Source organism: Acomys minous (genome assembly GCF_964271855.1).
Source record: "Acomys minous genome assembly, chromosome: 6".
Taxonomy (NCBI): domain Eukaryota; kingdom Metazoa; phylum Chordata; class Mammalia; order Rodentia; family Muridae; genus Acomys; species Acomys minous.
The window spans coordinates 76,490,506-76,518,318 of NC_140487.1; the positions used below are offsets into that span (position 1 = coordinate 76,490,506).

General features: G+C 46.9%; 2 protein-coding genes across 2 annotated transcripts in view; one reads left to right on the forward strand and one right to left on the reverse strand.

Moving 5' to 3' along the window:
- COPG2 (COPI coat complex subunit gamma 2) overlaps nt 1–15,728 on the forward strand; it is a 118,390-nt gene extending 102,662 nt beyond the window's left edge. The window contains exons 21-24 of the mRNA XM_084786345.1: nt 13,481–13,578; nt 14,205–14,343; nt 14,613–14,711; nt 15,173–15,728. Coding sequence (XP_084642471.1) covers nt 13,481–13,578; nt 14,205–14,343; nt 14,613–14,711; nt 15,173–15,303 — 467 coding nt within the window. The 3' untranslated portion in view covers nt 15,304–15,728. The remainder of the gene's footprint in view (nt 1–13,480; nt 13,579–14,204; nt 14,344–14,612; nt 14,712–15,172) is intronic.
- Nucleotides 15,729–16,698: 970 nt separating this feature from the next.
- Nucleotides 16,699–26,915, reverse strand: MEST (mesoderm specific transcript). Its single transcript, XM_084786392.1, has 12 exons — nt 26,633–26,915; nt 24,230–24,384; nt 22,712–22,791; nt 22,290–22,367; nt 22,056–22,192; nt 21,885–21,943; nt 20,829–20,869; nt 20,302–20,372; nt 20,039–20,140; nt 18,944–19,020; nt 18,070–18,133; nt 16,699–17,262 (listed from the first exon to the last, which is right to left on the reverse strand). The coding sequence occupies exons 1-12, from the start codon at nt 26,656–26,658 to the stop codon at nt 17,145–17,147; spliced, it is 1,008 nt and encodes a 335-aa protein (XP_084642518.1). The 5' UTR covers nt 26,659–26,915; the 3' UTR covers nt 16,699–17,144.
- Between the last annotated feature and the right edge of the window lie 898 nt (nt 26,916–27,813).

Below are 27,813 nucleotides of genomic sequence, written 5' to 3' on the forward strand. Positions count from 1 at the left end.
AGTGCCTGTGAGCAGGTCACTGCTCCTCTTTGATGTTCTGATAGGCTACCTGGGGGCCCTGCCCGCCCCCCCCTCGGGTGGAAACCCCCCACCCCCCACCCCAGCTAAGAATCACTGCTGTGGATGGCCCCCATCCTCCCTGGCCTCTGCTGTCCCATTCCATTCCCCTAGCTCTCTGGGGGTGACCATTACACACCCTCACTCAAGCACCTCAGTGCTGCCCCTTCTTGTACAGACCCTGAACCAGCCCAAGTTCTTCCTCTCCATGTTCACTCTTCACACACAATGTGCCCTGAGCCTGATTTGTATAAGAGGGCTCTTTAAACAAACATATTCCCCATTCCTCGTAACTCCCACCAATATGACTTTCAGGCATTCTGACAATAGTTTTTACTTTAACCTGCTCCTTAGGTTTGTTTATTATACCCTCAACACTTCTGATTCTCCCTCTTCTTGACAGTATCACAACGAGTCTGGGCAGAACATCACTATTGTCACACCTGTCCTGTGCTACAGAGCAGCATGTTGCCATTGCTGTCCTTCGCACCCCCTCACTGTTGCTGCTAACTCTGTCTTTTAGTAAACTCAGCTTAATCGCCAGCCTGTATTTATTGATCTCTGTACTTCTATGGAATCTTCTGTGGGCTAAGCTCAGTACCTGCATCCTGGGTTGTATCTCCTCAACCTACCCACCTCATTTCCCCATGTTCAGTCCCACTAATCTCAGCCCTCGTCCCCACCCCTCTTCCTAGCCAATCTATTTCATCTGAAAATAAACCTCACCCTAGCCACCCAACCATCCCCACCAGCTACCCATCCCTAACAAATCTGTAACAGAGCGTGACCTAAAGTTGCAGTATCTAAGCACATTCAACACTTTTAAGAGAACGTTTTCCTCTTTCCCTTCCCATGCCCAGCCTTGAAGGCTGGATGAGTCCTCCAAGCGCCTTCATTCCCACTCTCCCATCTCTCTTGTCTTGGGTCCCAGCCTGTCTCCCTTCCACCCTGCTCTTGTTCTCCATCCTCCCTGGGTGCTTTTGTGTCACTTGTCTTCAATAAGTGACTGCGTCATTGTCCTGTAGTCACATTTTACTTTCCATCTTTCTCTTTCTAACCTGTTCCTCCTCAGACAACTGCATTACAGAATTCATCCTCCCATTTCTCTGAAGTTTGTACTTGTCTCAACTAGTTAGTGTCTGCCACTTCATCCCCTCCCCTGCTCTGTTCTCCATGGAGTCTTCTCTTCCTAGACCTGCTCGCAGCCTCTCTCCATCCTCACCCTAACACCTTCTCCTCTGTAGTCAATGGCTGTCACTCATCTGGACAGCCCATTAATTCTGGCTTCACGTGACACTGAGATTGCATTTCTTCACCACTGCAATGATTTGGGTTTTCAGGGGGAGGGGATATTTCTCTTTCCATTATGGTCACTGGGGTCCTCAAAAGTCTGCACCCTGTTTCCTTTCAAGCTTCCCCTCCGCTGTTGTTTCTAATGTACCGGGATCCTTTCCCAAAGAGCGGCAGTGCGCCAGTGTTAGCGGCAGCGCCTTCCCACTGTCAATCCTGTAGTCCAGGTCACTCTGGTTTCCTTTTTCTCCTTTGGTCCCACTACATTATAAGACTACACTCATTCAGTTTTGAAGTCTTTCTGTCAACCAGTCTTCATCCTATTTCCCTTCATGTCTTGTCCTTTGACTCCTAAGCCTCAAAGTCTTGCTGTATCCTGCAAAAATATTACCTGCTTTCTTTACTTTCTCAAAATAACCCTACAAACCTAATGAGATTAGAAGGTCCCCTGCATCAAGGCTCCACTGATCTCCTGTCCCCGCACAGTCTCTCTGTTGTACAGTGCACCTCTCCTCTCAGCCAGTCTTGAACGGCAGAAGCACAGGTTTAGTGGTCACTGCGAAGTGGCTGCTCCGCACTGGTGCCCAGCTGTGCCTCCACCATCTGCATGCATCCTGTACCTACCCACATGCTCGCTTCTTTCCACTCGAGTCCACTGCCGGGTCCCTGAGGTTGCCTCCCAGTGCCATCTGCTCAGGAACTGTCACAAAGTGCATGTCAGTTGATTTCTTCTAACTAATCCAAGTCACTTTGACCTGTTTACTTTTTCCTAAGGGCCCCATTCTGCGAGCACTTGGAGTTTGCTTCTCTCCTCTTCTCTAAGGCTTGACACTGACACTCTGAGTCCTACCAGCCTGTCCCCTGAGATCTGCCTGTGCCCCCATTTGGGGGGGGAGCTTTACATCAACACTTCCTCTTTTGGATAGTGACCCATTTGCTTTTCTAAAACCACCACACAAGATCATTACATCTTCCCTGAACTGACCCCTCTTTTTTGTCCTATCAACTCCTCTGATGCACCTTGACTCATACTTGCCACTCTCCCATGGCAGCCCTACTGGTGTGTGTGTGTGTGTGTGTGTGTGTGTGTGTGTGTGTGTGTGTGTCTCTCTCTCTCTCTCTCTCTCTCTCTCTCTCTCTCTCTCTTCTCTCTCCTCTCTCCTCTCTCCTCTCTCCTCTCTCCTCTCTCTCTCCTCTCTCCTCTCTCCTCCTCTCCCTCCCCCCTGAACATGAATTTTAAATTTGCATGGTGTCCCCTATGCTTCTCCCTACTGCTGTTTAACATAAATCGTCCACTTCCCTATCAGCATCCAGCCTTTCCTTCTGCCACCTGTGGACTCAGTAGTCTTCCTTTCCCTCACTATGAGCTGCTGACCGGTCCTCACTGTTGCCACCATTGTCCCTAGTCAGCAGGGCTGAGTCCATCTGCTGTGCAAACTCACCTCTAGTAGTCTGTGTTTCTACTATATTCAGTTCCGTGCCTGGCACCTTTCCCTCAGCCTTTCCTCACATATGCCCATCAGTGGTAAAGGACCCTGACTGCTTCGGCCTCCTCTGCTTCCTCACTTCTCATTTCTCTTCTCCCATGCTCTCTGTCTTCCCTGGGCTTCCTTTGTGCTTTGTCTGCATTAATAACAAGTTTCTGCATGTTCCCTATTCATTCCCACCCCCAATGGTGTTTGCCATGTCTCCCTGGATGCAATGCCCCCTTAATCCTCTCAACATGCTGGGCTCTTTGATTTCATTCTTTCATGGGGCATCTTACTTATCACGATCTCCCTTAAGTTGAAAACATCTAACCTCTTACTTCTGGGCTTTTCTCTCTGGTGGTCATACTGGACCACTGTACTCCCATCCCCAGGCACTCACAGTTTGCTTCCTTGTGGCCTGAACTATGGGATCCTCCCAGCATCCTACCTCTATAGCATGAGGTGACATATCACGTTGCCTTTCAGAATCTCCTAAAAACACATAGAAGAAATGGGTCTTTCATTCTCTGCTATGTTCCTGTCCACACCTGCTTTTGTCTTCTGACCCTATTCCTGTTCCTACAGAGGGTACTCCATTCCCACACAGGGATGCCCACGTCACTCTGGTCCACTAGTGGGATGGCACTTCTCTTCCTGGGCACTCTAGTCCCTGACTCCTTTTCCTTCAGCATTCATTTCCTTCCCTGAGTTCTCCTGCCTGCCTCCCCCATGTACAATTAGCGCACAACCCCCCGTCATCTCTGTACCGTCCATCTCCATCAGCCTCACTGCCCCAGCTCAATCCTCAGCAGGAGCCACAGTAAGCACTGCACTCCCTGCCCCTGACAAGAATCCCACACCCAGCTCTCACCATAGTCTGACAGTCATGACTGATGCCTCCCTCTGCCTGGACCCACAGGCTCATCTGCTCACCCTTCCTTCTCCATGCCCTCCCCATCCCCCTCCCCTTCCACCAGTGATTCTCACCCGGGGTGCTGGCCCCCCAGTAGCCTATCAGAACCATCTTGTCTGTGAGCAGGTCACTGCTCCTCTCTGATGTTCTGATAGGCTACCTGGGGGCCCTGCCCGCCCCCCCCATTGGGTGGAATCCCCCCACCCCCCACCCCCAGTTAAGAATCACTGCTGTGGATGGCCCCTCCTCCGTCCCTGGCCTTTGCTGTCCCATTCTGTGTCCCTCGCTATCTGGGAGTGACTCACTCCCACCACCCCATTCGGTTATGGTGTACTTGCCTTCACTCTAACCTTGTGACCACCACCTCCTCCCTGGTCCAGGCTGTCTCTGTGTTGCTACATAGCCTGTGCCACTTCTACCATGCTCTATGCTATCTGTCCAACCTAGTGCCTCATTCCCATCTGCCCTTCTACAGCTGGCCTCTCTTTCTTTCTCTTCCCACATATGTTCTTGCTGGCTTCTCTTTCTTAGCCAGAACAAGGATCCGTGCCTCAGATCTAGACCATAGTCCTCTGATCTGCTTCTTTGTAGCCACTCCTTATTTCTTCATGGGGATCAATTCACTTTTTTAACCCACTTTCACTGCTCAGCCCCTTTTCCTCTTCTCCTTATCCCACTGTCTCTTCAGGAACTTTCACTACCAGTTTTTCCATGGATTCCCACCTCTTTTTCTCGGCTGCCTTTACCTATATCTCCCTTACTAATAAATAATTCCACCTCTTTCTTCCCATCCCATGACGCAGGTTCCCACGCCCTTTGTCTCCTTTCTTCCCTTCATTTCCATTCCCCCACCCCATAGATCACAGCATGTGCAGCTCGCTCTTTCTGCTGTCAGCCCTGGTGCACCACCTTCACACTCCCCACCCCGGGGCGTGAGGACCCTCCTCCTGTGTGAGCACTACTTCCCCTCTGCATCAGCTGACCCACACACAGCTCCAAAGCCATCTACTCCTAGAGCCTGTTTTTCTCCTGCTCTGCCATTTGTCTACCTTCTTTACCCTCTCAGTACTACACCACAATGCCCAGTGCTCCAGCATCAACTTCCCACCCCAGCGCGCCTTCTGTGTCAGCCAGGACAGACGTCTGGCCACCCTGCGAAGGGGAAAAATGGATCTAGGCAACCCTGCGAGATGTCTTCTCAGCATTGGTCAGCAGATGCTTCTCCACCATTTGCAGGCCTTTCTTAACCCACATTCTGGACTTGGTGTTCATAGGTCTATCTCTCTGTTCCTGAGATTACCTGCCAGTCCTATCTGTGCAACTCACTACTTGTGCAAACACTGTTCCATTTTCTGGATCTAAAAGAAGTCACTGTGGCCCTTTGTGCCATATTTTCTTAAGTTTGCCACTTTGCAAATGCCTGAGCTATGGGTGTCCTTCCCTGCTGTGCCCTTGTGGTTTGACATTGATGCTGACTTGTCTCCTGATACCTGCAAACCTCCATATGGAAACTTTAGATTCTGCCTCTCCTTTTCCTAGCCAGCTATGTTCAAGACTGACCCTCTACAAATTCCTGATTTACTTTTATGTGCCTTCCAAGTGCTGTCTTTCCAATCACCTCTTTCACCTAACAAATACTCCATCTGCTGCCTTTTCATGGCAGGCAAATTCTAGTGGCTTTCTTTCTATGTGGATACAAATAACCCCTGTCTCATCGTCCCTGGCATTTCACCTGAAAGATGGTGCTTATACGTTAGCGTATACTTCACTTCTCTGCCACCTTCCCGTGACTATGGAGCCAGGCATCCTCCCTTTGTCTGCTCCCTTCCTAGGATTCCCACTGCTGCCATGTCACCAGCCTCTTTGTCTCTAGTGTGCTAGCCTGAGTCTACTCCCTGTCTTATCTCACCCTTAATCATCCTAGGGTCTTAGTTTTAGTGCATTAGACACAGTTGTTTCCTCCCTTTGGGGCTTACTCTCAAAGCTGTTACCATCTCACCATGTCTTTCATTAACATGGTAGTCGTAGAGTTTTCCAGGTGCCTCCCCGCACCTCTGCTTCCTGCTCTGGTTGACCCACCCATACTCTCCCTCCCAAGCTTGCTGTCTCTGTCTCACTCTCCTCTCTGTCTCCACCTCTTCTTGGTGTGGTTACCTTTCCCTGAGCTCTCTGTACTCCCTGCTAGCTTGGTGTTCGCTCCTTCTACTAGTCGCTCTCATTTTGACCCAGCGCTTCAGCTCTTCTCCCATGCTGTTGTCATGGTTTCCCAGACTTCTCATCCCCTCCCCCTTTCTCCTCCGCCCAATTGATCCTTACTCTTGCTGTACTTCCTTCTGCCTTATGCCATCTGAAACTCTCTGAGATGCCCTCTGTGATGCTCTCCTACACTCTGCAGCCCTCTAACCCTGCGCCCTCAGCTTGACCTGTCCTCCACGCCCACTGCTTCACCACACTTGGTCCTCTTTGCAGCACCCTCCTTCTAGTACTCCCTGTGACACAGGTTTGAATTCCGTCTAGAACTCCACATCCGTGGCTCCCTGTAACCTGTTTTGCTTCCTTTTGCACCCTTTGAGTCACACTTTGATAACGCTCTCAAGGGACATCTGCCTCTCTGGTCCTGTCATATCCTGCTCCATGAGTCCATGCCATCCTGACAGAGCCAACGCCTGCCTTTTCCGTAACTTACTACTACACTGACAGCTTGCTTCCTGGGCACTGCACATCCTAACCACCGCTCCTGCTGCTCTCCTGCTGCTCCTGAATCTCTTCTCCTTGTCAGCACTCATCTCCTTCCCTGACCTCCATTTCTCCGATTCCCTGCCTCCTCGTGGAAAACAAGTCTCAACTTTCATCATTACTGAATACTACCCGTCTCAGCCTCACTGCCCCACCTTTCTCAGTGCAGGAGCCACAGTTGGCACTGCACTCCCTGCCCCTGACAGCAAGTCCTCACACAGCTCTCGCCCTCCTCACACCCTCCTTCTGCACTGCATCCAGTTGCTCCCTGTCATCTTCCTGCACTCAAGGCCTTTTCCCCCAAGTCTGACAGTCATGACTGATGCCTCCCTCTGCCTGGACCCACAGGCTCATCTGCTCACCCTTCCTTCTCCATGCCCTCTCCATCCCCCCTTCCACCAGTGATTCTCACCCGGGGTGCATGGCCCCCCAGTAGCCTATCAGAACCATCTTGTCTGTGAGGCTGTTGTTAGTGCCTGTGAGCAGGTCACTGCTCCTCTTTGATGTTCTGATAGGCTACCTGGGGGCCCTGCCCGCCCCCCCCTCGGGTGGAAACCCCCCACCCCCCACCCCAGCTAAGAATCACTGCTGTGGATGGCCCCCATCCTCCCTGGCCTCTGCTGTCCCATTCCATTCCCCTAGCTCTCTGGGGGTGACCATTACACACCCTCACTCAAGCACCTCAGTGCTGCCCCTTCTTGTACAGACCCTGAACCAGCCCAGGTTCTTCCTCTCCCTGGTCACTCTTCACACACAGCCTAATCCAACCACAGTTGGCACAGTATGGTTGATATTTTATCTTATTTCTACTTTTTAAAAATTGCTCTTTTAGAAGACCACGATCTATTTTTCCTTGTATATTTAAATTTACTTCCTTTGCACACACCTTGGTCTAGTTTGCAATTTTATGCTTCGTACTCAACTTTTCCCAACTCTGAAAGAAACCTGAAAATCTCATCCAAGCCGCTTTTCCTCATTTCCTTCATCTCCTCCCCTAAGGCCCCCACAAAATGTTTCTAACTTTTCCTTCCATTCTTTATTTTGCCACTGTATACTCAAGCTCTTTTAAATGAGCCTTCCCATAAGATCTAGGTTGTAAAGTGACCTTTTTGTGAGCTTATATATAAAAGGTGCTCACACTCCTAACACTTTTCTCAGCAGTTGAATAACTTTTATTCTCAGACAGCATTCTCTATTCTGTCTTCAAAGTCACAAGCCCCTGTGTGCAGGAGTGCTTCCTGAGAGCACGTGCCTGGAGAGCACACTCGTGTGGTCACACTCAGGACTCTCACTCCATGGACATCCCTTGTCCTCTGCTCCTCTCTTCTCTCCATTACCTCTTAAAGAGGTTTTCATCTCATTTATCGGTTTTCTTAGGGCGCACTTTAGACCCACATGTGGGCTTGCCCATTCTGTAAGTCTTTTCTTCCCCTCTCACCTCCTTCTGTAGCTGCTTTCTCACATCTTTCTAAGCATGCTTTCTAGGCATGGATATGCTCTCTTTCATTTGGGTCCCTCTCACTTTGCAGGGCATGATTATCAGCCACGTGCTTCTTTCCCATGTCATCCTTTTCCTTCGGTTTCTGTCATCATCTGTCTGTTTCTCTGCTTATCCCTGGCCTTAAACTCAGGGCCACCTGCCTCTGCCTCCTGAGTGCTGGGATTGAAGGTATGCAACACACACACACACACACACACACACACACACACACACACACACACTCTCTCTCTCTCTCTCTCTCTCTCTCTCTCTCTCTAACTTTTCTATCAACTGACCCTTCTTTGCACACACACTTTCCTGAACACTACCCCTCCTGTGGCCTGTTGGCAGTTACCACTCCATCTTCTTCCTTCTTTTAAGCACCACCTCCCTATGCCACCATCTTTCTGACCCAGCTGCTTTGTAAATACCACCAATTACCATCTCCCACCCCTACCACACCCAGTGCTTTCTGTAATAAATACAATGCATTCTGAGTCTGAAAAAGCTTTCATCCAGCTCCATTTGGGGGGAACAAAAAAAAAAGCACATTTTCACAACTGTCATGAATATGCTCATGAAACTTTTAAGAATGTTTTAAATATAAACCATGTCTAAGGACAATTGTCTAATTATTTTTAAATGCAACTTTCGGTAGGAGACACTATAGCAGGGAACAGTGATGTTTTTAACACATAAATAACAAGTTGTTACACCTTACACACTAAATACATACAGTATAAATAAGAAATATTTTGGAAATGCTTACTTACCAGTTGATGAGTTTCTTATCTTGCCCACATTATTAGGAAGATGACAGGAATATTTCACAGCATTTTTTTTAAGGTCCTTGATAATAGAAAGTGAGCCTACTAATGAAATACTATGGCCATAACAAAACTATGTCACACCAAACAGGCATGTGTACAAGGAGTCAACATTAGCATCTGAGTGTCACTCACTGGTACCAAGCTTCCTAAAGACATGGTGGGGTGGAGTGCATGTGTGCGTGCGTGCGTGCGTGCGTGCGTCTGTCTGTCTGTCCAAGAACTTCACATGCAAACTGTTTTCAACTGTGTGCTGCAGAGCTAGTGACACTTGCATTTCTCATTCTGGCCTGTCACATTTGATACCCTGTACCTTAGAGTTGTAAACCAACCTCAACTCATGTATTTTAACTCCACTCAAGTGCCCCCCCATCTATATGTTTTCCTGATTGCTTCTCACTTCTCTCACTTTCAGATACTTGTACTAGATTCCTTAACACCACCCAAACCTGTCCAACCCCACACTTAGCTGTCTCTCCATAGCATATCTTAAACATTCTGCACACCTCACTCAACCTGCTGAGCCCTCTTAATTTCTGATTCAGTAGGTGTGCGACCAGGAGAGACTAGACTTGCCACATGTGTAAGAAATGCTGTCTTTGCCTTTCCCTCCATCCAGCCCTTCAGTCAGAAAGTTCACAGGCATGAGGAGCAGGGGTGCCCCACCCTACTTCCTGTTCTCTTTCCCAAGCACACACACACACACCATTGAAATCTGAGCTTACTTCTAGAAAGCCCTATGGCTTCGTGGTCTCTCATTACCAAGCCGCCTAAGAGCTACTCTCTAGGTTGCACAGGTCCTCCAGGGCCTTAATCTCTCTTTTGGCCCAAATAAAGGGCCTTCTCCTTCCAGCCAGTACCTGCCTTTATTTTCATCTGCCATTTTCCCATTCCTTTCCTCTTCACCCTCTTTTCCAAAAACAGTGTCACCCACCCACCCCATGTGGAAAGCCCATGTCCATCCGGGTGGCCTGGGCCTCCTCTGGAACAAGACTTCTCTCTAGTGCATCGCCCTCTTCACAACAGAAGCCCCTCATGCAGAAGAGGAACGTCAGTGCAGCGCGCTGCACAGCACAGCTTGCACTCCCTGCCTTCATTGTGCGTATGTTCATCCCCCACTTCCCTTTGGGAATAAAAATGAAATGTTACTTTGGAATTGGGTTCCCATCATACCCTTCAGCCACTCTCTCCCAGCATTACTCATCCATTCTATGGGCCAACTAGGCAGTGTCTCGGTGTCCTTTTATCAAGGTTGACCGTCATCCATCTCTTCCTGATCCTTTGAGTTACAATTCTCACCAAAGCCCCCATCCCTTAATGCCCTTATGCTTCTCCCACTGCAAACGACATTTCCTAAGTCTGGCTTTAAGATCCAACATCTAGCCTGAGAACTACATTCTTAAGCCATTCTGGGAAATGCTATAACCTATCTGTCCATGGCACTCTCCTTAAGATAGTACACTTGCCTGTCTCTCTTCTCCTTATGGCATCATAACCTTCAATACTTGCTAGCATTCAAATGCTCCCATCTTTCCTGTGGCTCTTCATTTTGTTTGGCCTTAGACACTGACATTTGTGTTAACTATATAATTGCTTTTACCCCTTTCTGTCCTTAGGGATTCAACAGTCTTTTCTTTCATCTCCTCCCCCCACACTTTCAGAGGAACCTTGGAATTGCCCATGGCTCAGATCCATCCCACTTATATATTCCTTGACCCTTAAGTCTACTGGTCTTACTGGTGCTTCAGATGCCATTCGCGGGGAGATGACCAGATGATACCCTTCATTGCAGTTTCCTAGCCACATTCTTCTCTCCATCTGTGGTTGCATTGTGGCATAAAACAATTCTCTACTGCAAATTCAACTCTTTTTTTTTTTTTTCTTAAGCATGCCTCATTCTGGCCCTTTATAATGCCTTCCCTACCTGCCCTCTGTACTCACTCTGTCCTTCTACTCCAAATGCTACTTTCTTTCTCCTTCCTCAGATTCCAGCCTGTCTTCTCTGTGATACTTTCATACAAGGCTCCGTGGGGATTGTGTCATTCTCTGTCAGCCAGGCTCCACAAAGCATATCAGCGATTTTAATAATAGCACACTATGCAATAATCTGTACTATCTTAACTATCTGTCAACCTTTCCATTTCTAACCCACTATATTCAACATGAATATAGAATTCTTCAGATGTATTTGCCTATAATCTTCACTCATTCTCCATCTTTTAACAGTAACCTATTCTGGAAACACGCTCCCTGCCCACACCCTCCACTCAGCAATGCTAGCATCTTTATGAAGTTGTCAGCTGTCACTCTCTGTCAGCACTCTGGCATCTCAGTCCTTATAAACTTTCCCTTCCTTAATGACCAGACCGCCCAGTTTCCCTCCAACATTTCCTTCTCAGGTCTGTCCTCCTCAGACTGTGCCATGGCCTCAATGCCCAAATGTGACCAATTAGATGGACACTGGGCTCCGCCTGGACTTTGCCTTGGAGGCCTTTGGTCTACACCGTCTTTGCTTCCAGTCTGCCCTCTCATTTTCACTGCCTGCTGATCTGGCACCTAAGAATACAGTCACGGCTTTCACTTGATGTCTGTCATTCCTTATGCTGGCTTCTATATCTGAGTGCCCTGTGCTGTTGTTCCTCCTCTAATTTAGAGAAAAGCCTGAATCTCAGCACCCCTCCTCTCATGGCTACAACATTCCCATAAGTTCAGCACTGTCTGCTAGGTACACACCCATCAGGTTTTTGGGGGCTTTTTTTTGTGTTGGGGTTTTTGTTTTGTTTTGTTTGTTTGTTTTTTAAACAACATTCACTGCTTTACACCTTCTTCCTCCTTTAATTCCCTGTGTACTGTATCTGCTCTCAGCTCAGTCTAGACCTATCTGTATTGCTGCAGGGAGCCTGTTTCCTTGAACCCTCTCTAATTTTTGCTCTCTTGGCACACGCACGCACACCTTCTTCTTCAACCACCTAGAGATCTCTTCAGCTCTGTAGCCCTCTTTAGTTTGCCTTAGTCTTCCTCACAGTGGTTACCTTGTCCAGCTCTTCACTCGGCCATGTGCGTCTAGATGTACCCAGCCCAACTTAACACCCCTCTCCCTACTTAGCTTCCAGCACTGAGCTTCCACGGCTGTATTCTTTTCCCACTGATCTCCTGAGCAGCTGGCTCTCGTTCTTAGCAATTCCTTACAAACATACCTCATTTCTAAGCCTCTTTTAACAAGGTCTACAGGTTTTGTTTTGTCCTTTCAGATTTTGCCTCTCCTGCTTGATAAGGCTGTAATCTTTGTGATAGTAAAGCTGTGCTCTTGCCCTGGCAGGGCCCCTGACTGCCTCTTATCTCCCAGTGTCTGTCTTCTCTAGCGATGCTGATGCATCAGTGTAGCCCTGGGCAGACTCCCTGCAAGTCTTCATGACATCAACCAAATCATGTAGTGACAACTGCACACTCCTCCTCAGTCCATTCCTGTGTCGCATCCTTAGTACTTGCAAATGCCTTCTCTCTTGTTCACTACATAAAATCCAGGTAGTCTGCCCCAGCCCGTGATCTAGTTGTTTGCCAGTCATTTTGTCTCTTTAATTTACCCCCAAGCAATTTCACATAGCACTATTAAAACTTTTACTAAAAGATCTATGGCATTGAATTGTAGTGTCATCAATAGAGTTATCAAATATATTAATTGTCTGAGGGAGGGAGAGGGAGAAGTGGATGGGTGGATGGGTGGATGGGTGGATAGATGGATGGGTGGATGGGTGGGTGGATGGGTGGATGGGTGGATGGGTGGATGGGTGGGTGGATGGGTGGATGGGTGGATGGGTGGATGGGTGGATGGGTGGATGGCATGATGAAAGACTAAACAAGAACCTCCTGTTGCCCGTACTATTATGTATTTGAGTCTCCTTTCTTCTCTTGCTCACACCCCATAATAGTTTTCTAATGCTCCAATTTCTAGTATTTTGTTTATGTGTGAGCCTTTTCTAGATCCCTGATTAGACTATAGACACCTTTTCCTCCACCCATGCTGGCCAAATTCTCTCCTTCAAACTGTGTAGAAACTTCACTTTCCAAAATTGTGTCCATTTTTATTATTCATTTCTTACTTAATTCTGTCAGTCATCTGAAACATACAGTGCCTATTTGCTTTTCCATTATGAAACAGACTTTTATCAATAGTAAAACATGACTTTCACCTCCTTACTGCAGTGGAAAAGTGACTTGGAGCAGCTTATTGTGGTGTTCTGTACACCCGGCTCAGTTCACAGTCTAAAGACAGCATTGAGGCCATGTCCTTGCTCTGTGGTGACCTGATGATCTGTACGCTTTGCTGTCAATAGTTGCTGCTGTTGTGTGTTAGACCAGTGAATGGTGCTTCTAATTTTCAAAATATTGGCCCTTTGAGAAACATGACACAAAAGTTCCCCCAAAATACACATCAATACAACAGCATTGTGCTCAAGTCATCTCTTCTGTGTACTCTAGTCCACAGTACAGAAATATTTTCAAACCACGCTTTGTGAAACTAACTTTTGACCAGCTTGCAAGCTGCTTGCTTCAAGAACTATTTAACTACCTTAGAACAGGCATGTGTGCGTGTGTTAACACCTGAAAATGTGGAGCATAGTGCTGAACGCAGGTGGTACTTCCTCGGTAACTGTGAAAGTGTGCTCTCCGTGCCCACTCATGTGGGCTTGCCTGCTGTTCCCTCCAGTTGCAGGCACCTTTAGCTGTACCATGAAGTTTACAGTCCGGGACTGTGACCCTAACACTGGAGTTCCAGATGAAGATGGATATGATGATGAATATGTGGTGAGTCTTCCCTGCAGAGACCCTGACCCCTCTGCAACAGTAAATGACTTCAGTCACAAGAGCATTTCTCTAGAAACAACTGACAAAACTCCTGGGGCCTAGCCTAACCCTCTCCGTAATGAAGCTGTCATGCCAGGGAAAATGTAAATGAACTATGTTACAACTAAAGCCTAGAAATTCAGTGCCCACCCCACCCCCACAACGGGAATAACTAAGAAATAATAACATCATTTTTAATATGACTTAGTTTACTCATAAAGTTAGTTTTGGTTCTCCTTCAGCAACTTTTTATTTAGTTGGTTCGAATATTGGCAAGTCCTGGACTTTGACAGAAAGGGTTAAGAGTGTCACATTTAGAAGGTGCTGAATGGCCTCAACTCAGAGTGTGGCAATGTGACTGCTGTGCACCTCAGGGCCACTAGCACGTAACCTACACTTGGCTCTTGCTCCACTGTACTAGAACCTGCAGATAGCCTCAGGCTCACCCAGACCACAGCAGTGGGGAAGAGGCCTCTCTCGGGCCTCTTGCGTGGCTTGTAGACATAATGGTGAGTGGTCAGGCCCTTCTATTTTTGTTGTAGACTCAAAGGACTTTTCTTTACTGACCCCTGCTTATTGCCCACTAGCTGGAAGATCTTGAAGTGACTGTGTCTGACCATATTCAGAAGGTACTAAAACCTAACTTTGCTGCTGCCTGGGAGGATGTTGGAGACGCCTTTGAGAAAGAAGAGACCTTTGCCCTGAGCTCTACAAAAACCCTCGAAGGTAAGAAGAGTTTGGCTGCCTGGGACCAGGATAAAACCCAGGAAGCATACATGTAGTCCAAAAGAACTCCTTTCTGCTGAGTATACTCGTAAGTATACTCTAAACCAGGTACCTGCCTTCACCATTTGACCACGCCAGCCATTTTCTAGGCTAGTAGCCTCCGTCCCCATCTGCAGCTCTGTCCACGCGAAGCTCCTGGGACACGCTGGGGCCGAGGCAGGCGCTCTGCTGAACTCTCTCCATACTTGTTACATCAACTTTCTCAACAGAGGCTGTCAACAACATCATCACATTTCTGGGCATGCAGCCATGTGAGCGATCAGATAAAGTCCCGGAGAATAAGAACTCCCATTCCCTCTACCTGGCAGGTAAGAGGCTCTGGGGATCGGTCAGCTTTCCCTTACTTAAGAGTCCTTCCCTTACTTAAGAGTCCGTAGCAGAACGTAAAAGGAAGGGGTGTGGCTAGGCCGCCCAGCCCTGCTGTTGTCTGTCGTCTCATCATGTAACAGTTTGAAACCAAAAGAGTAACTGACTGCACAGGTTCTCCTTAAGTTACTCTTTTAGGAGGCGCACGCACTTAAATCTCTAACAGGTGCCAGTGTCACCCCCAGCTACTGCTACCTGAATGCACCAAGTCACTGTTACTATATACCTTCTATGTACCTGGTTTTAACATTTGAAAATTAGGATTGTCTGTAGGACTTATTTCCTGTAAATTTCTATAAAAGCTAAACTGAAACAACAGAAAGGAGGTTCAGTTAAAACATGATAAATTAGTCAGAGCTTATTTGAAGTTCTTAATATACTTTTCCTAACTTTTTTCTCTCAGGCATATACAGAGGTGGCTATGACTTACTGGTGCGGTCCAGGCTGGCCTTAGCAGATGGAGTGACCATGCAGGTGACTGTGAGAAGCACAGAGAGAGCACCTGTAGATGTTATCTTGGCTTCTGTGGGATAAGCTTTTGCTGGGAAAGATGATGTGGCTGTGCCCTCCCTATTGGTGGTTTTTAGGCTAGTGGCATGAATGTCCCAGAACCATACTTAAAGATTAATAATGACCTTGAAGAAGCAAATCCAATGTTTGGCCCTGAGCCAGCAGATCAAGCAAATATTTGTCTTTGTGCATGGATTTTAGTGTCTCTTCCCTTCTTACTGTCTTACTTGCTCAGCTTGGGTACGACAGTGCAGCTTTAAGTGACGCTGAAAATCGGATACTATGTATGCTACTCTGCAGCTGCTTAGCTTCATCATATGCTTTTATTTAATGTGTGAAAACTCTTGGCAATGTTGGAAACTTTTATCCCAGGAGGGGGAGGGGAAGCCAGAATCCATTTTTGTCACAGTTTGTTTTTATTAATAGAAAATAAACACTCATTCATTCCAGTTTCAAAGTTGCTATACTTGAAATTTCTAATTTAAAAAAATGAATTTAAAATAATAACACTGCTTTAACTAAGACACTTAAAACTGGCTTTAAAAAGTATTCAGCACCATTTGCTCTAGGCCTTTCAATTTGTTCTTAAAGCATTTGGGAACTTGCCTGTCTCTAAGTACAGGAGTTGCTGAGTAATGAGAAAGCCTTTCTGAACAGCCAGTGGGATGCTAAGCAGCCATCTGACGAGGAGTCAGTGCACATGCGGCTGTTGCAGAGGTCCCCTCCCCTCGAGCCATGGAGGAATACGCACCTAGGCACTGAGAGGTGAGGAGGCAAGCTGTTATTTACTGTTCAGCTTGAACTTTCTAGACAGTAACAGTAAATCTCTGGCAGATGCAATTGGTTCTTAATACTTTGTGGGTTTAGGAAATTTTGTAAATAATTTGAATCTCTTTACTCACAAATTCTATTGTGTAATGAGATTCTCTACTCTATCAGGTAAGGGCCAACTGTTTTAATACTGTTGTAAGATATATACATGAGTATGCAAATCCATCTTAGAAGCATACTCAGAACACTGTAGTTATGGCAATGGCTATTTTTGTTCAGTAGGATTTTTTTTGGGGGGGGCAGTGCTGGGGATTGAACCCAGGGGCTTTAGCATGCTAGACAGGCACCCTCTGCGCTACATCCCCAGCCCCCAAGTCAATGGCAGTTATAACAAAAATGTCTATGATTAGAAGCAGCTGATGAAACTAAATGTAAAGGTGACAAGATGTCCCCTCTCATAAACTAAATGTAAAGGTGACAAGATGTCCCCTCTCATAAACTAAATGTAAAGGTGACAAGATGTCCCCTCTCATAAACTAAATGTAAAGGTGTGACAAGCTGTCCCCTCTTATAAGCTGTGCTGTCTATGCAGATGCTGAGGGGAGGCAGCAGACTCTCCCCTCACTCTTTATGCCAGGATTCCAATCAGGGTTGGGCCAGAAGTTAGCATTTCTAAATATTGTAAGTCCAGAGAAGCTAGGTTTTTTTTTTGTTGTTGTTGTAGTGGTTTTGTTTTGGGATTTGGGGGCTTTTTTTGTTTGTTTTGGGGTTTTTTAATGCTGTTTTTCTGCATAAATGAGAAGTGTTATTAGTCAGAATGTCCTAATAACACAAAGCAGCAGGTGTGTTATACTCACTCAGCTGCCACAGAATGAGGATTATCGTGTCACCCTTAGAGAACGAGAGGGGGACTAATATGTCATCCTTAGAGTTTCTGCTGCCTGTTTTCTGTTGTTTGTTCACCAATGTGAATAAAATGGACTTTTATGAAAGAATACTATTTGATTGCCAGGACCTCTTTTGGGCGTTTCTAAGTGGAATACACACAGATACGAGAATGGGGGAGGTAATACAGGGAAGCTACTCTTTCCAGCTCAGAAGGAGTTGATGAAGCCCATATATGCATTCAAGAAGCCCATGGGATCCTCTAGCTGTGGATAGTGGCTAATGTGGTCATCCAGAATCGACACTGTGGACCGCGGCAGCGTTTTCCTAGTGGAAGAGAACAGCATGGAGGTGAACTTAAGGCTGGAGGATGAGAGGATGTCAGCCATGGGAAGCCCAGTAAATGCCCCTGCAGACTTACCACACTGGAAGGAACCAACACGACATTACTCAGCTCCTATACCTTAGAGAACTATACCTTAGGCAGACAAACTTGCCAGTCCACTTACACCGTTTGAATTGTTCAGAACCCAACAGACAACATCCTGCAAACACAACTCTTCTCTATCAGTCCTCCAAACATGACTTCCAGCTCCTTAGAGAAGCATCAACAGTTGGCTCACTCAGCGCCCCACTGCCCAGGCAGAGATGGACAAAGAGCCTTCCTTAGTCTGGAGGAGACTGTTGAACCCACCAGGGCACATGAAGGTCTAGAACACTCTTAGAGGGCAGTCAAGAGCTCACACTCCAGCACCTTCAAAGTCAGGACCCACAGGAAGGAGTAACAACCAGTAAAAAAGCTTTCCATAACTGTGCACTGAAGTCTGCTCAGTTGAGGTCAGTGAACTGGCTCAGATTAACACATTTCTTAAAGTGTCTCCTTCACATGACGGGTGGTTTTTCCCCCTTACCTCTATACTTAGGAATATGGTAACAGCCATGACAGTGAGAACAGGATATATGAATCCAGGGAAAGTATAATCCAGTCTATTGGTCTTTCCACTCGGTGAGAATAGGAGTCCCTACCCTCACTGGTCTGTCTGTTTTGTTTCCAGTCAGGTCGGAGGCAATAGCTAATGCCAACAACCATGTCAGGATAAAATACTAACAAAGCAAAGACCTCCGAGGACTCACCTGTACAGCTCCAGAAACTCTGGGTAGGGATTTATAGGATCCAGTGGCCCATAGATAAAATGAACTAGAAGAGAGAAGAGGAAGGAGAATGTCTAACAGCTCACATCTGGGCTCCTGTTGCTACCCTGAAACTAGCCTAATTTAAACTAACATTATTTTTTTAATGTAACTAAGAATGTTATGGATAGAAACCTCACTTCTGGTTAAGTGAGCTTATAGAACTTGAACTAGCCAGTGTTCCACGTGGAACTCTCTGGTCCCTTCTTGCTTGTTCTGTACCTGAACCAAAGGAGTAAGCTCTCTTTCAAAACCTGCTTTCTAGAAACGTACTCATCACTCTGATATTTGCCCTTATTGTAATGACCTCTGACATTTGAAGTCAGTCGACAGTTTGACATCACTAACTATTATGTGGGAGGCACCGTGCTGTTTCCTTTGTAAATGTAAAGAAGAGACGACAGAGCACAAGTGCCTCCAGCCTCGATTAATGAATGACCTGACTAGCTGTCACACAGCTGCTGCGTCTGTAGCAGTGCCTCTGCCTTGCACTCTCACTGTAGTGAGCCAGGTGTAGAGGAGGGGTGCCCGTGGGTAAAGAGTTTGTGTTTCATGGCTTTGTTCTTAGATTGGGGGAGGGTTATGTACTAAATACTCTGTGTGTGTGTGTGTGTGTGTGTGTGTGTGTGTGTGTGTGTGTGTGTGTGTATGCCAAAAGTAGCTATTTTTTATGGTAAGACTCAGATTTACTTGGATGCACGTTTTTATTTGCTAAATGTGGCAACCTACACGGAGAGTTTGAGTTGTAGTTATGTTGAGCACTGTCCCCCGAGTGTTCCTGTCAGGAAGTAACACAACTGTACACACAGGTACTCACTGGGGATGGTCACAGATGCAAGCGCTCCCACCCAGCGTCTTCTAAATTTCTTCCTTTGATTGATGTACTGTAAAAGACTGCAGCACAGGTGAGTCAGCCAGGGACAGGCGAGAACTGCTCAGTGCAGTCCCAGAGCCCACAGAGAAGCATGCTCATACAGAAGCAGCCTCGGGCCCCAGGAGGAGCCCCTCTGCTCCGTCTGTGATCACGGCAGACACAGTAGTGACTGTCAGCACAGGCACTGGTGGCTCTGCAGCTACTGCGCAGGGAATGAGATCTTCAGAAGGGCGGAAGTGTGTCTGCAGTGTGCGTAACTTAACCTGAGTCTGCATAAGAATCCAGGTGTCATTCCACTACCAGCCAGCCCCATGACCTGAGAAACCTACATAATCTCCAAGGTAGCTCCTGCAGCCGCTGCAGGCCAGAGGGCAGTTCTCTAACTCCCAGCCAGCTATTAAGGTAAAATATGAGAGTACTTTTTTTAAAAAGGCATGTTTGGTTTTCACCTTTACATATATTAAAATATGAAGGATCCTGTGGGTTAGGATGGGGAAGGAGGAATGCTCCTCATCCAGAGTTCCCAGCAGAGCGGACTGTTAGAGCACTGGGAGTCACAGCCCCAACTGGCAGAAGGCCAGGAGCACTGCACATGTTACCATGCCCCAGTCTCTCCATCCACCCCAAAGCCTCGCTTCTCCAACTCTGTGGCTACTGGCAAAGCAGGCGGAAGAAGAGCTTTGCACTTGAGACATTAGTTCCTTTCAAAACTATGATTAAAACATTTGAAACATTCAATATTAACCAAAAGTCTAAAGGAGCCGCCAAAGCCAGTGGTCATTTTCATGCAGATAAGCATTACAGTCTTGCCACTGTTTGTCCCCGTCTCTGTACCAAATGCTTTAGGAGCAAGGCTCGCCCTGTGCTTGATTTCCTTCTTGAAGAACACAGACCAGGACTGTTTTAGGTTTGTCTCGCAATCCCTAACCAGCCTTCTTATGACAGGGAGTAAGCCAGCCAGGAGCAAAACAGACGGTCCTAGAGCTGCCCCTCCCTCAGGGAGGCTCACTGGGTCCTAGAGCAAGGCTCATGTCTTACCTGTCGATGACCAAGTTCCCATCGTTGTTGCGGATCCCAGCCCACATGTCCCACAGCTCACTCTCCGAGGGTCGCGTGTACGGTCCAAAGACAGGAGTGAGACTGAAAGGAGTATAAAAGGTGAGGCTGTATGTGGAGGGAACTGAGAATGCCAGACTTTCAGAAAATCTCCAAGTCCAGGCTTGCTTTGGTCCAGGGCTATAAGAGCAACAGGTTTCATTACCCTGTGCTCAGTTCATGGTCAGTCTGTGATGGTAACTTACCCTCGGGAGAACACAAAGAAATTCATGAGCCTCGTCAGGATGGGTGAAAGGACACCTCCATCTTTGAGGAGCTGCAGGTAAGAAGTGAGAGTAAAAACTGAAGAGCCAGAGGGAGTTGACAACACCCCAAGACAAAAGGTTTTATATCTGAAACTAAAATAGAACTTAGCCAAATCTTCTGAAAAATGTATAATCCCTAAGACTTGTAACTGATGAAATCATCAAGGTTACCATAGGATCTCAACTTATTTAAACATCATTCTTAGACACATCTTCACATAGCTGTATTTCTCTAAATACTTGTTCATCTCTTATTTCTCAGAAATGTCTGGTTTTATGTAGGAGAGCCTGCTTTATATGAATGAAGGGGGGAAATTAACTTGATTAATGTGGATTCATAATGAAGGTTTCAATAGGCTGGCTCGTCACCACAGGCACGACCCTTTGAAGGGCCCAGGGGTTTGGGGTTTTGTTTTTTGAATGTCATAAATGTGTGGACTGAGGAGCTATGCAGTGAAGCTGCCAACCTTTTGGAGAAGGAGAGGACGGTGGGTCTCAGGAAAGATACCTGTGGAAAAAGAGACTTCTTAGTCCTTTACCGACAACCATTACCAGAAACTGTCTGCCCTCTTCTGTGTTACCCTGGGGCCTTTGCTGCCAGAACTAGAGTCATGAACACAAACAGGTATGTGCATGTGTGTGTGCCAAGCTGAGGCATGACTATACGACCAGTCAATACCAGACTTTATGCCCCTCCATAATGCTCAGAACACACAGCGGCATCGATGAACTGCTCTGCAAACACACGTGTGTGAATCAGTAAGTAGGTTCTAGGAAGAGAAAACTGCCCTTAAGACTGGGCATTTGGGGATTTCTGGATTAATGAACACCTCAATAACAAAAATTCCAAATGGTAACACTCATTCATTCCCAGTTGACACCTGGCACTGCCACCAATTCAGAGTTTACTAATGCAGTTTACTAGCCAGGTCAACAGAACTGCATTTGTGGTAGTGTTTTGTTTTGTTTTGTTTTGTTTTGTTTTTGTCTTTGTTTCCAGGACAGGGTTTCTTTGTGTAGCCCTAGCTGTCCTGGAACTCATTACGTAGACCAGGCTGACCTTGAACTTGGGAGGTCTGCCAGCCTCTGCCTCCCAAGTGCTGAGATTAAACCCAGCTCTTAAAAGAAAAACCAAAACAAAACAATGTATTTATTTTGCTTATGTGTATATAGATGCCACCTTTGCAGAGGTCAGAGGACAACTTGTAGGAGTCAGTTTTCTCTTCCACGACATGAGTTCCAGAATCAAATTAGTATCGGCAGACGTGGCAGCAAGCACCCTCACCCGTTGAGTCATCTTGCTACTGCCCCCTTGGTTATCCTTTTATTTTCTAAATATTTAAGAATATATATTCCATACATGCCATCAACCATGAAAACTATTCATGGCACAATTAGGGTAACCGATGCCACATGTGTGGTGTCTGTTTATAATATCAGATTACTACTGAGATGTTCTTGTGTCTTAAAAAGGTGTCTTTTCTAGGCTATTCCCCACTTTCCACCTCCCACAAGGCAATTACCTCCATTTGACAGACAGAGACTCTTTATGGTCAGCCGGCCAGATCGATTCTGCTTGTACCTGAACAGAGTAAGAAGAAACCCATGTAGCTGAGCAGCTGACAGCCATGCAACGGCTGCAGACAACCGCGAAGGGTTCACTGCCATCATCATAAGCTGCTGACCCCACTGACCTGTACAGCAGCTCTTGGGCAACAATATCCCCATAGTCATGAGACAGCAAGTTGATTCTGCGGTTCTGGAGCCCCAGGTGCCGCAGAAGGGACTCTACGATGCTGGCCTGCTCAAATATGGAATACTGATGTGGTCTCTAAGGAAAGGAAAGCCAGACACAACATGATGTCACCGGGGCCAGCGTGAGCCTACATTTGTACCCACACCCCCAGGCCCACGCAGCTGCTGCTTACCGGTTTGTCACTGAAGCCAAAGCCTAAGAAATCAAGGGCGATCACTCGATGGAACCTCAGGGTCAGACCTTCCCAGATCTGTTAAGAAAGCAAGCACAGTGTTCACTCTGTTCCCACACTCCACTGCCCAGCCCACAGCCACACACAGGCCTGGGTAGTCCTCTGGACAGTGTGTGTGATTTAGTAGCACTTAGTATATCTAAGTGTTACTTCGTGTAACAACGTAACATTCCTTTCTGGACAGTCGGTATTTTGCTCCCTTAAAGGCCATGAGAAGCAATTCTACATTTAATGAGATTTTATCAAGCAGTTGAAATCTGCAAGAGCTTTCTAGGGCTGACCCCACCCCACCCCCACCACAATAAAAAGTCTTCAGTTTGGCGTATGTTTTGGGACAGAGCAGTACCTACAGACTTCATTACCTTGTACCAGTCATAGCTGGATGTTGGAAAGCCATGTAGAAGTACAACTATCTCAGGGCTTCCAACCACACCGACAGAGTCTAGAGGGAGGAGAAGGAGAAGTCAGGCAAACTCCCTGTGCGGTAGCCCTGAAGACACCAGAATCTAATTCAGTACAAAGGATCAGACTAAATTAACGACATCACAGTGCTACATTGCTCTTTAGGATGCGAGCTGACAATACTTTAGGAGCTTCCTCTTTATCTGTGTTTTTACATTTAATGGCACACTTTACAAGAAATACTTGAAACAGTTTGCTCATTATCACTTAGATTTTTTTTTTAGAGAGAGATACTCCTATTTTAGTTGATATTATTAACATTAAGATGCAAATTATTTTTCAAATTAAAAAAAACAGTTAAAACATAATCACAACTAACTAAAACTTCCTTGTACCTTTATCAATACTTTATCACATCTAAGATCTGACAGTTCTTCCCAATGGATCCATCTCCTGAACTGATACTGTTTATCTAGTGCTAGCAGGACATGTAGCTCAAAAGCCTAACTATTTCAAAACTCTATCAGTTACAGAAGTGGGCTAATAATGACAGGAAGTTTTTCTTAAGTGACATCTTTTAAATTATTTAAACAATAAAATACTTTTCCAACAGTACTAGATTTTAATACTGCCAGTGGCATAAAACTTTGGAATAATTTTTCAAAAATTATTTAACTGAAAGCAATTAAAAATACAGTGTACTGTATTTAGCCTGAAGAATCTATGTAAATAGATTTTACATCTTGGAAGGAAACAACAAGACAGCATTTACAAAAAAAAAAAAAAATCCATACTTACTTGACTGGATATAACAAATGAGAGGAGGTCAGGAGCAATAATGAAAAACGGTTTACGAAAAACAAACATTTTTCGTTATTGCTCTTGACCCCCGCCCAAAAGAAATCGTTTCCAATCTGTTTCTCAGTTTCTTCACCTATAAAATGAGATTAATGGCACCTATCTCCAAATGCTGTTGTAAAGATTAAATGAAAAATGAAAATAATGAAGATTAAAATACAACCGAATCTTGAATGTGGTAATTAAGTAGCAGTCATAATAAGTAGCAGTAAATCAATCATGTTAGGTTTAGATACATGTAACAACTCATAGAAAACAATGAAATGACTTTGGAAATGGGTGGGGTTGGGGGAAACAAAGGTGTAGACAGATCTCTATCATGCATCTTACCTGACACTAGGGGCGCTCAAAAGAGAAAACTAATGTCTCAAATACAAATGGGGCTGGAAAGTTAACTTTATCTGGTAAACTCTGGCCTCCTCCCCCATCCCACTCTTGCTGAGTCCCCTGCTCTCAGAAGAATGAAGGGAATCAGCCCATTATTTCAAGGACACCTTCCACAAAAGGGGCTACACGCCTCCTTCAGTGTGGAGCAACAGACCAAGGGACACAAAATAAGTACGTCAGCTGGGACCTGCATGACCCATGTCCTTGGGACGATCCTACAGTTCAGTTCTCACCTTGGTAGAAGATGCGCAGTCCCTTGTAGGTGAAAAATTTGCCGGAAGTCTTCCATGAGTGCAAAGCAGGGGAGAGCTGGGGGGGTGGGATGTGCAGGTACGCAGCCAGCAAGGGCACAGCCAGCAGCCCCACTTGGACCCACCACTCCCTCATCCTGTGGAAAAAGCAACCAAGGGAACATTATACACTTCCAAAAATCAGATAGAACATGGGGTGGGAAACTCTGGCACTATGAGGTAAATCCTTTGACCCCACCCACATGGCTACCGCAGAAAACTGACCAAGAAGAAGTGATAAACGCCTCCACCCTTTGACCAACAACTTGTTCCCCACCATTCTTTCCATGTGCTCCTCAAACATGTATGTGACTTAACACACGGCCTAAAGTAGAGAGCTGCTCCTGATTTTTTAATACATAGCCTCTCGTCCAGTAAATCTAGATTTGTGCTAAGAAACTGCTAAGGAGAGAGACTGCCACAGCACTTCACGTCCCAGTAAGCAGCTTTGCCCTGACCCTGAATATCTAATCTCTTAGAAGTCTGGGCAGCAGATTATATTTTTGCTTTCTTAGCAAACTCTTGAGGAGGTTCGCTTTTATTTAATTAAGACCCCACCCAACCAGCGCTCAGGACTTATTTTGTCTGTGGAAAGAAAGCACAGATTTGTGCCCCCGGCTTGCTATGCTATGTGCAGATCAATTTATCCACACTGGAGGCAGGAATTAAAGCCGCGTTAGAAACCATGTCGTGACACGCCATGGTCACCAAGGAAAATGTTTACTCCACACAAAATGGGATAATGCCTCCTAAACTAAAACTAGAGGTGTCAGGAAGGTAGCTACAAACGAATCAAATTAATTGCTAGAGCCTGGTGCAATTGGCTCTTTGTATGTACATATTACATGCAATCCACGAAATGGGCTTTGTGTGTGTAAATCTCACAATAAACCTGAAATGGTGGGTAAAGAAATGACAACCCCTGAGGAATCTCCGCTCCCTGCCTTAAGTTCAGACAGGGCTTGGACTGTGTTTTTTGTTTGTTTGATTGGTTTGGTTGTTTTTTCACCCTTCAAAGTCACTGTCCAATAAACAGTAACAATGACTTGATTCTACCTTTCAAGACTATATTAGAAATGACTGGAAAAGTGCCCGAACAGGATTTTTATCACAGTCTTCGATCCCTTACCGCTGAACCTCCTTGAAAAGAAAATAACAAAAGCGTTAGGGATTTTTGTTTTGTTTTGTTGGGGGGGGGGTGTTATTGTTCAGTTTTGTTTGTTTTCCTCAGCACCCGTTCGGTCCCGTTACCTGTTCATACATTTTCACGTAGCCTGTGGGGCATCCATGCAGGACTCTAAGACTGAATCTGCAGTGACTCAGCAGAACGCCTGGGAGGGGCGCCTACTGCAGAGCGTACAGGGGCTTCCCGCTGGCGCAGGGAAACAGTCGCCACACCCACGCTCTCCACACCTCAGTGCACCTCCTCCACTCAGGAAAGGGGGGGTCCAACCCCCCAGGGAGGAGTTTTCAGCCTTAGTTACCTTGGTAAAAATACCCCCCAGCATTTTAGGATTTTTAGTTGTCAAGCAAAATATCAATCAGACAAAAAGGCGTAAACATTTTCAAGTCAAATCCCCGTTATTTGATGGCGCCATGATTTAGAGCAAAAATACAGCACATTCCTGTAACAAACTTCACACGTCTCGATTTCTTATTGCTGTAAATGATGAAAAAACACATTTCATCCAATACCACCAAACCAGCCCACTTGACCAATTTTCAGTGAGAATTATGCTGTAAACCCACAAACCAAAGCAAACATTTCTCTTTACATTTTAACAGTCTGGCCGTGTGCCTGAGCCCCCGGGATTCCCATTTCTGGATTTCAAAAGACAGTTATTGCCGCGGTCACACTGCGCGGCAAGGTCCAGTCACTTCTATGCGGTAACCACGCCACTGCGAGGCCGGAACCTGGAAATCTTAAGCCGTACCACAGCAACCTCGTCTGCTGGGTTCCTAAATCACGCGCCGTGGTCTAGAAATCCTAAGTCACGCCACAACAATGACCAGTTCTAAAAATCCTAGAACGCACCGGGCGTTACCTAGGATCACAAATCCTAAATTGCACCACTACCACCTCGTAAATCACACCGCAGCAAAGACCCAGACAAAAAGCCATAATTCGTACCAGGGAGATCCTAAGTTCCTATCACGCAACTGACCCCTGTTTTAAAAAATCACCAATGAGAGCGATCCTGAGTTCGGGCGTGCGACCACTTTTCAGCCAGGCAGCACAGCTACCTTCGGGTGAGGATTTTGCCGCGGGCAGCTCCGGGGTGGCAGCGGCACCAGCACGGAGTCGGGCCGGCCACACCCCCTCGCGGCACGGCCAGCAGCACCCACCTGCGCAAGCGATCCCGGCGCACCATGGCCGCATTATCCCATGCACCCCGCCGCAGGATTGCGGAACACGGGGCGCACCGAGGCGCCCACAGCCGTACAGGATCGGAGGTGGCGTTGGCGCAGCCCACGGTCCGCACAGGGCGGCCCGCGGCAGCGGCAGCGGCAACGGAGGCAGCAAGCGGCCACTCGGGCAAGCCTGCTGCACTGCGCCGGATGGCGAGGCGCGGCTGCCGCAGAGGAAGGCTGCTGCGCCTGCGAAAATGCACCGGGATGTGCTGGTGGCCGCAGCAGAGAGGAGCGAGCGGGCACCGACTTTTATTGCCCACAGAGCCCCGCCCCTGACCCGCCCACCATGCCGCAGCGCCCCTCCCTCCCGCTCCCGCCGCAGAGCCCCTCCCCACTGCTGCAGAGAAGGGGGGGCCTCTCTCGTGAGTGCCTCCAGGCGTATCCATCCCGCTACCCCCTCTTTCCTCACAAATCTCTAATCCTGAACCCCAGGTTCTGCTGAAGAAACCCTTCCTTGTTTATTAATTCCTCGGACAAAAGACAAATGTCTAAGACCCCCGACCGATGGGTCGAACCACGCGCAGATCCCCAGCTCCAAAAAGCCCCTGCTTAGGCACAAGTCACCACAGGCACCCACTTCTTTTCTACCTCCTAAGTGGGTACTGAGCCCTAGGAATGACTACATGTCTGAAAATGCAGGTCACCAGGGCATGGCAGCCCCGAGCCCTAACCCAAGATAACAATGAAGGAAGGGTACACCAAATGGCCAGAGAATGAACAAATTCTGTGGTATCTTTCACTGGGCTAAAATGGACACATTCGTGGAGGAGCCACGACCACATAGAAAGGGTCAAAATCACCACCAACACCAGCACCACGGTGACACCGGTGAGCTTCCTTTGCAGCGGCACAATGTGGTCCACACGCCAGAAGCTGCGACTGCGGCCATCTGGAGCCGCGCTAGGGACGCAAGGCTCCTTTAGCTAATTCTAAGTGCAACACAGTCACAATGCAAAAACCCTGGAGGTGCGGACAAAACTGGAGGGTTTTTTTTTTTAATCTATCATTCTTTAAAAGTCATCTTTCACACCTTTGCAAAGCGCCGAGCATCGTGATGCTTGTATAAGGTTTGGAACGGTTCACAGAAATTCTAACAGCCCAGGCGCGAACGAGCT

Bases quoted from the DNA above. Each gene is read 5' to 3' on its own strand.
- MEST (XM_084786392.1), bottom strand. From the start codon at position 26,658: ATGGTGCGCCGGGATCGCTTGCGCAG. The intron at 22,368-22,711 runs GTAATGAAGTCT...CTTTCTTAACAG, and splicing joins CCAGCTATGACTGGTACAAG to ATCTGGGAAGGTCTGACCCT. The intron at 22,193-22,289 runs GTAAGCAGCAGC...TCCTTTCCTTAG, and splicing joins TTGGCTTCAGTGACAAACCG to AGACCACATCAGTATTCCAT.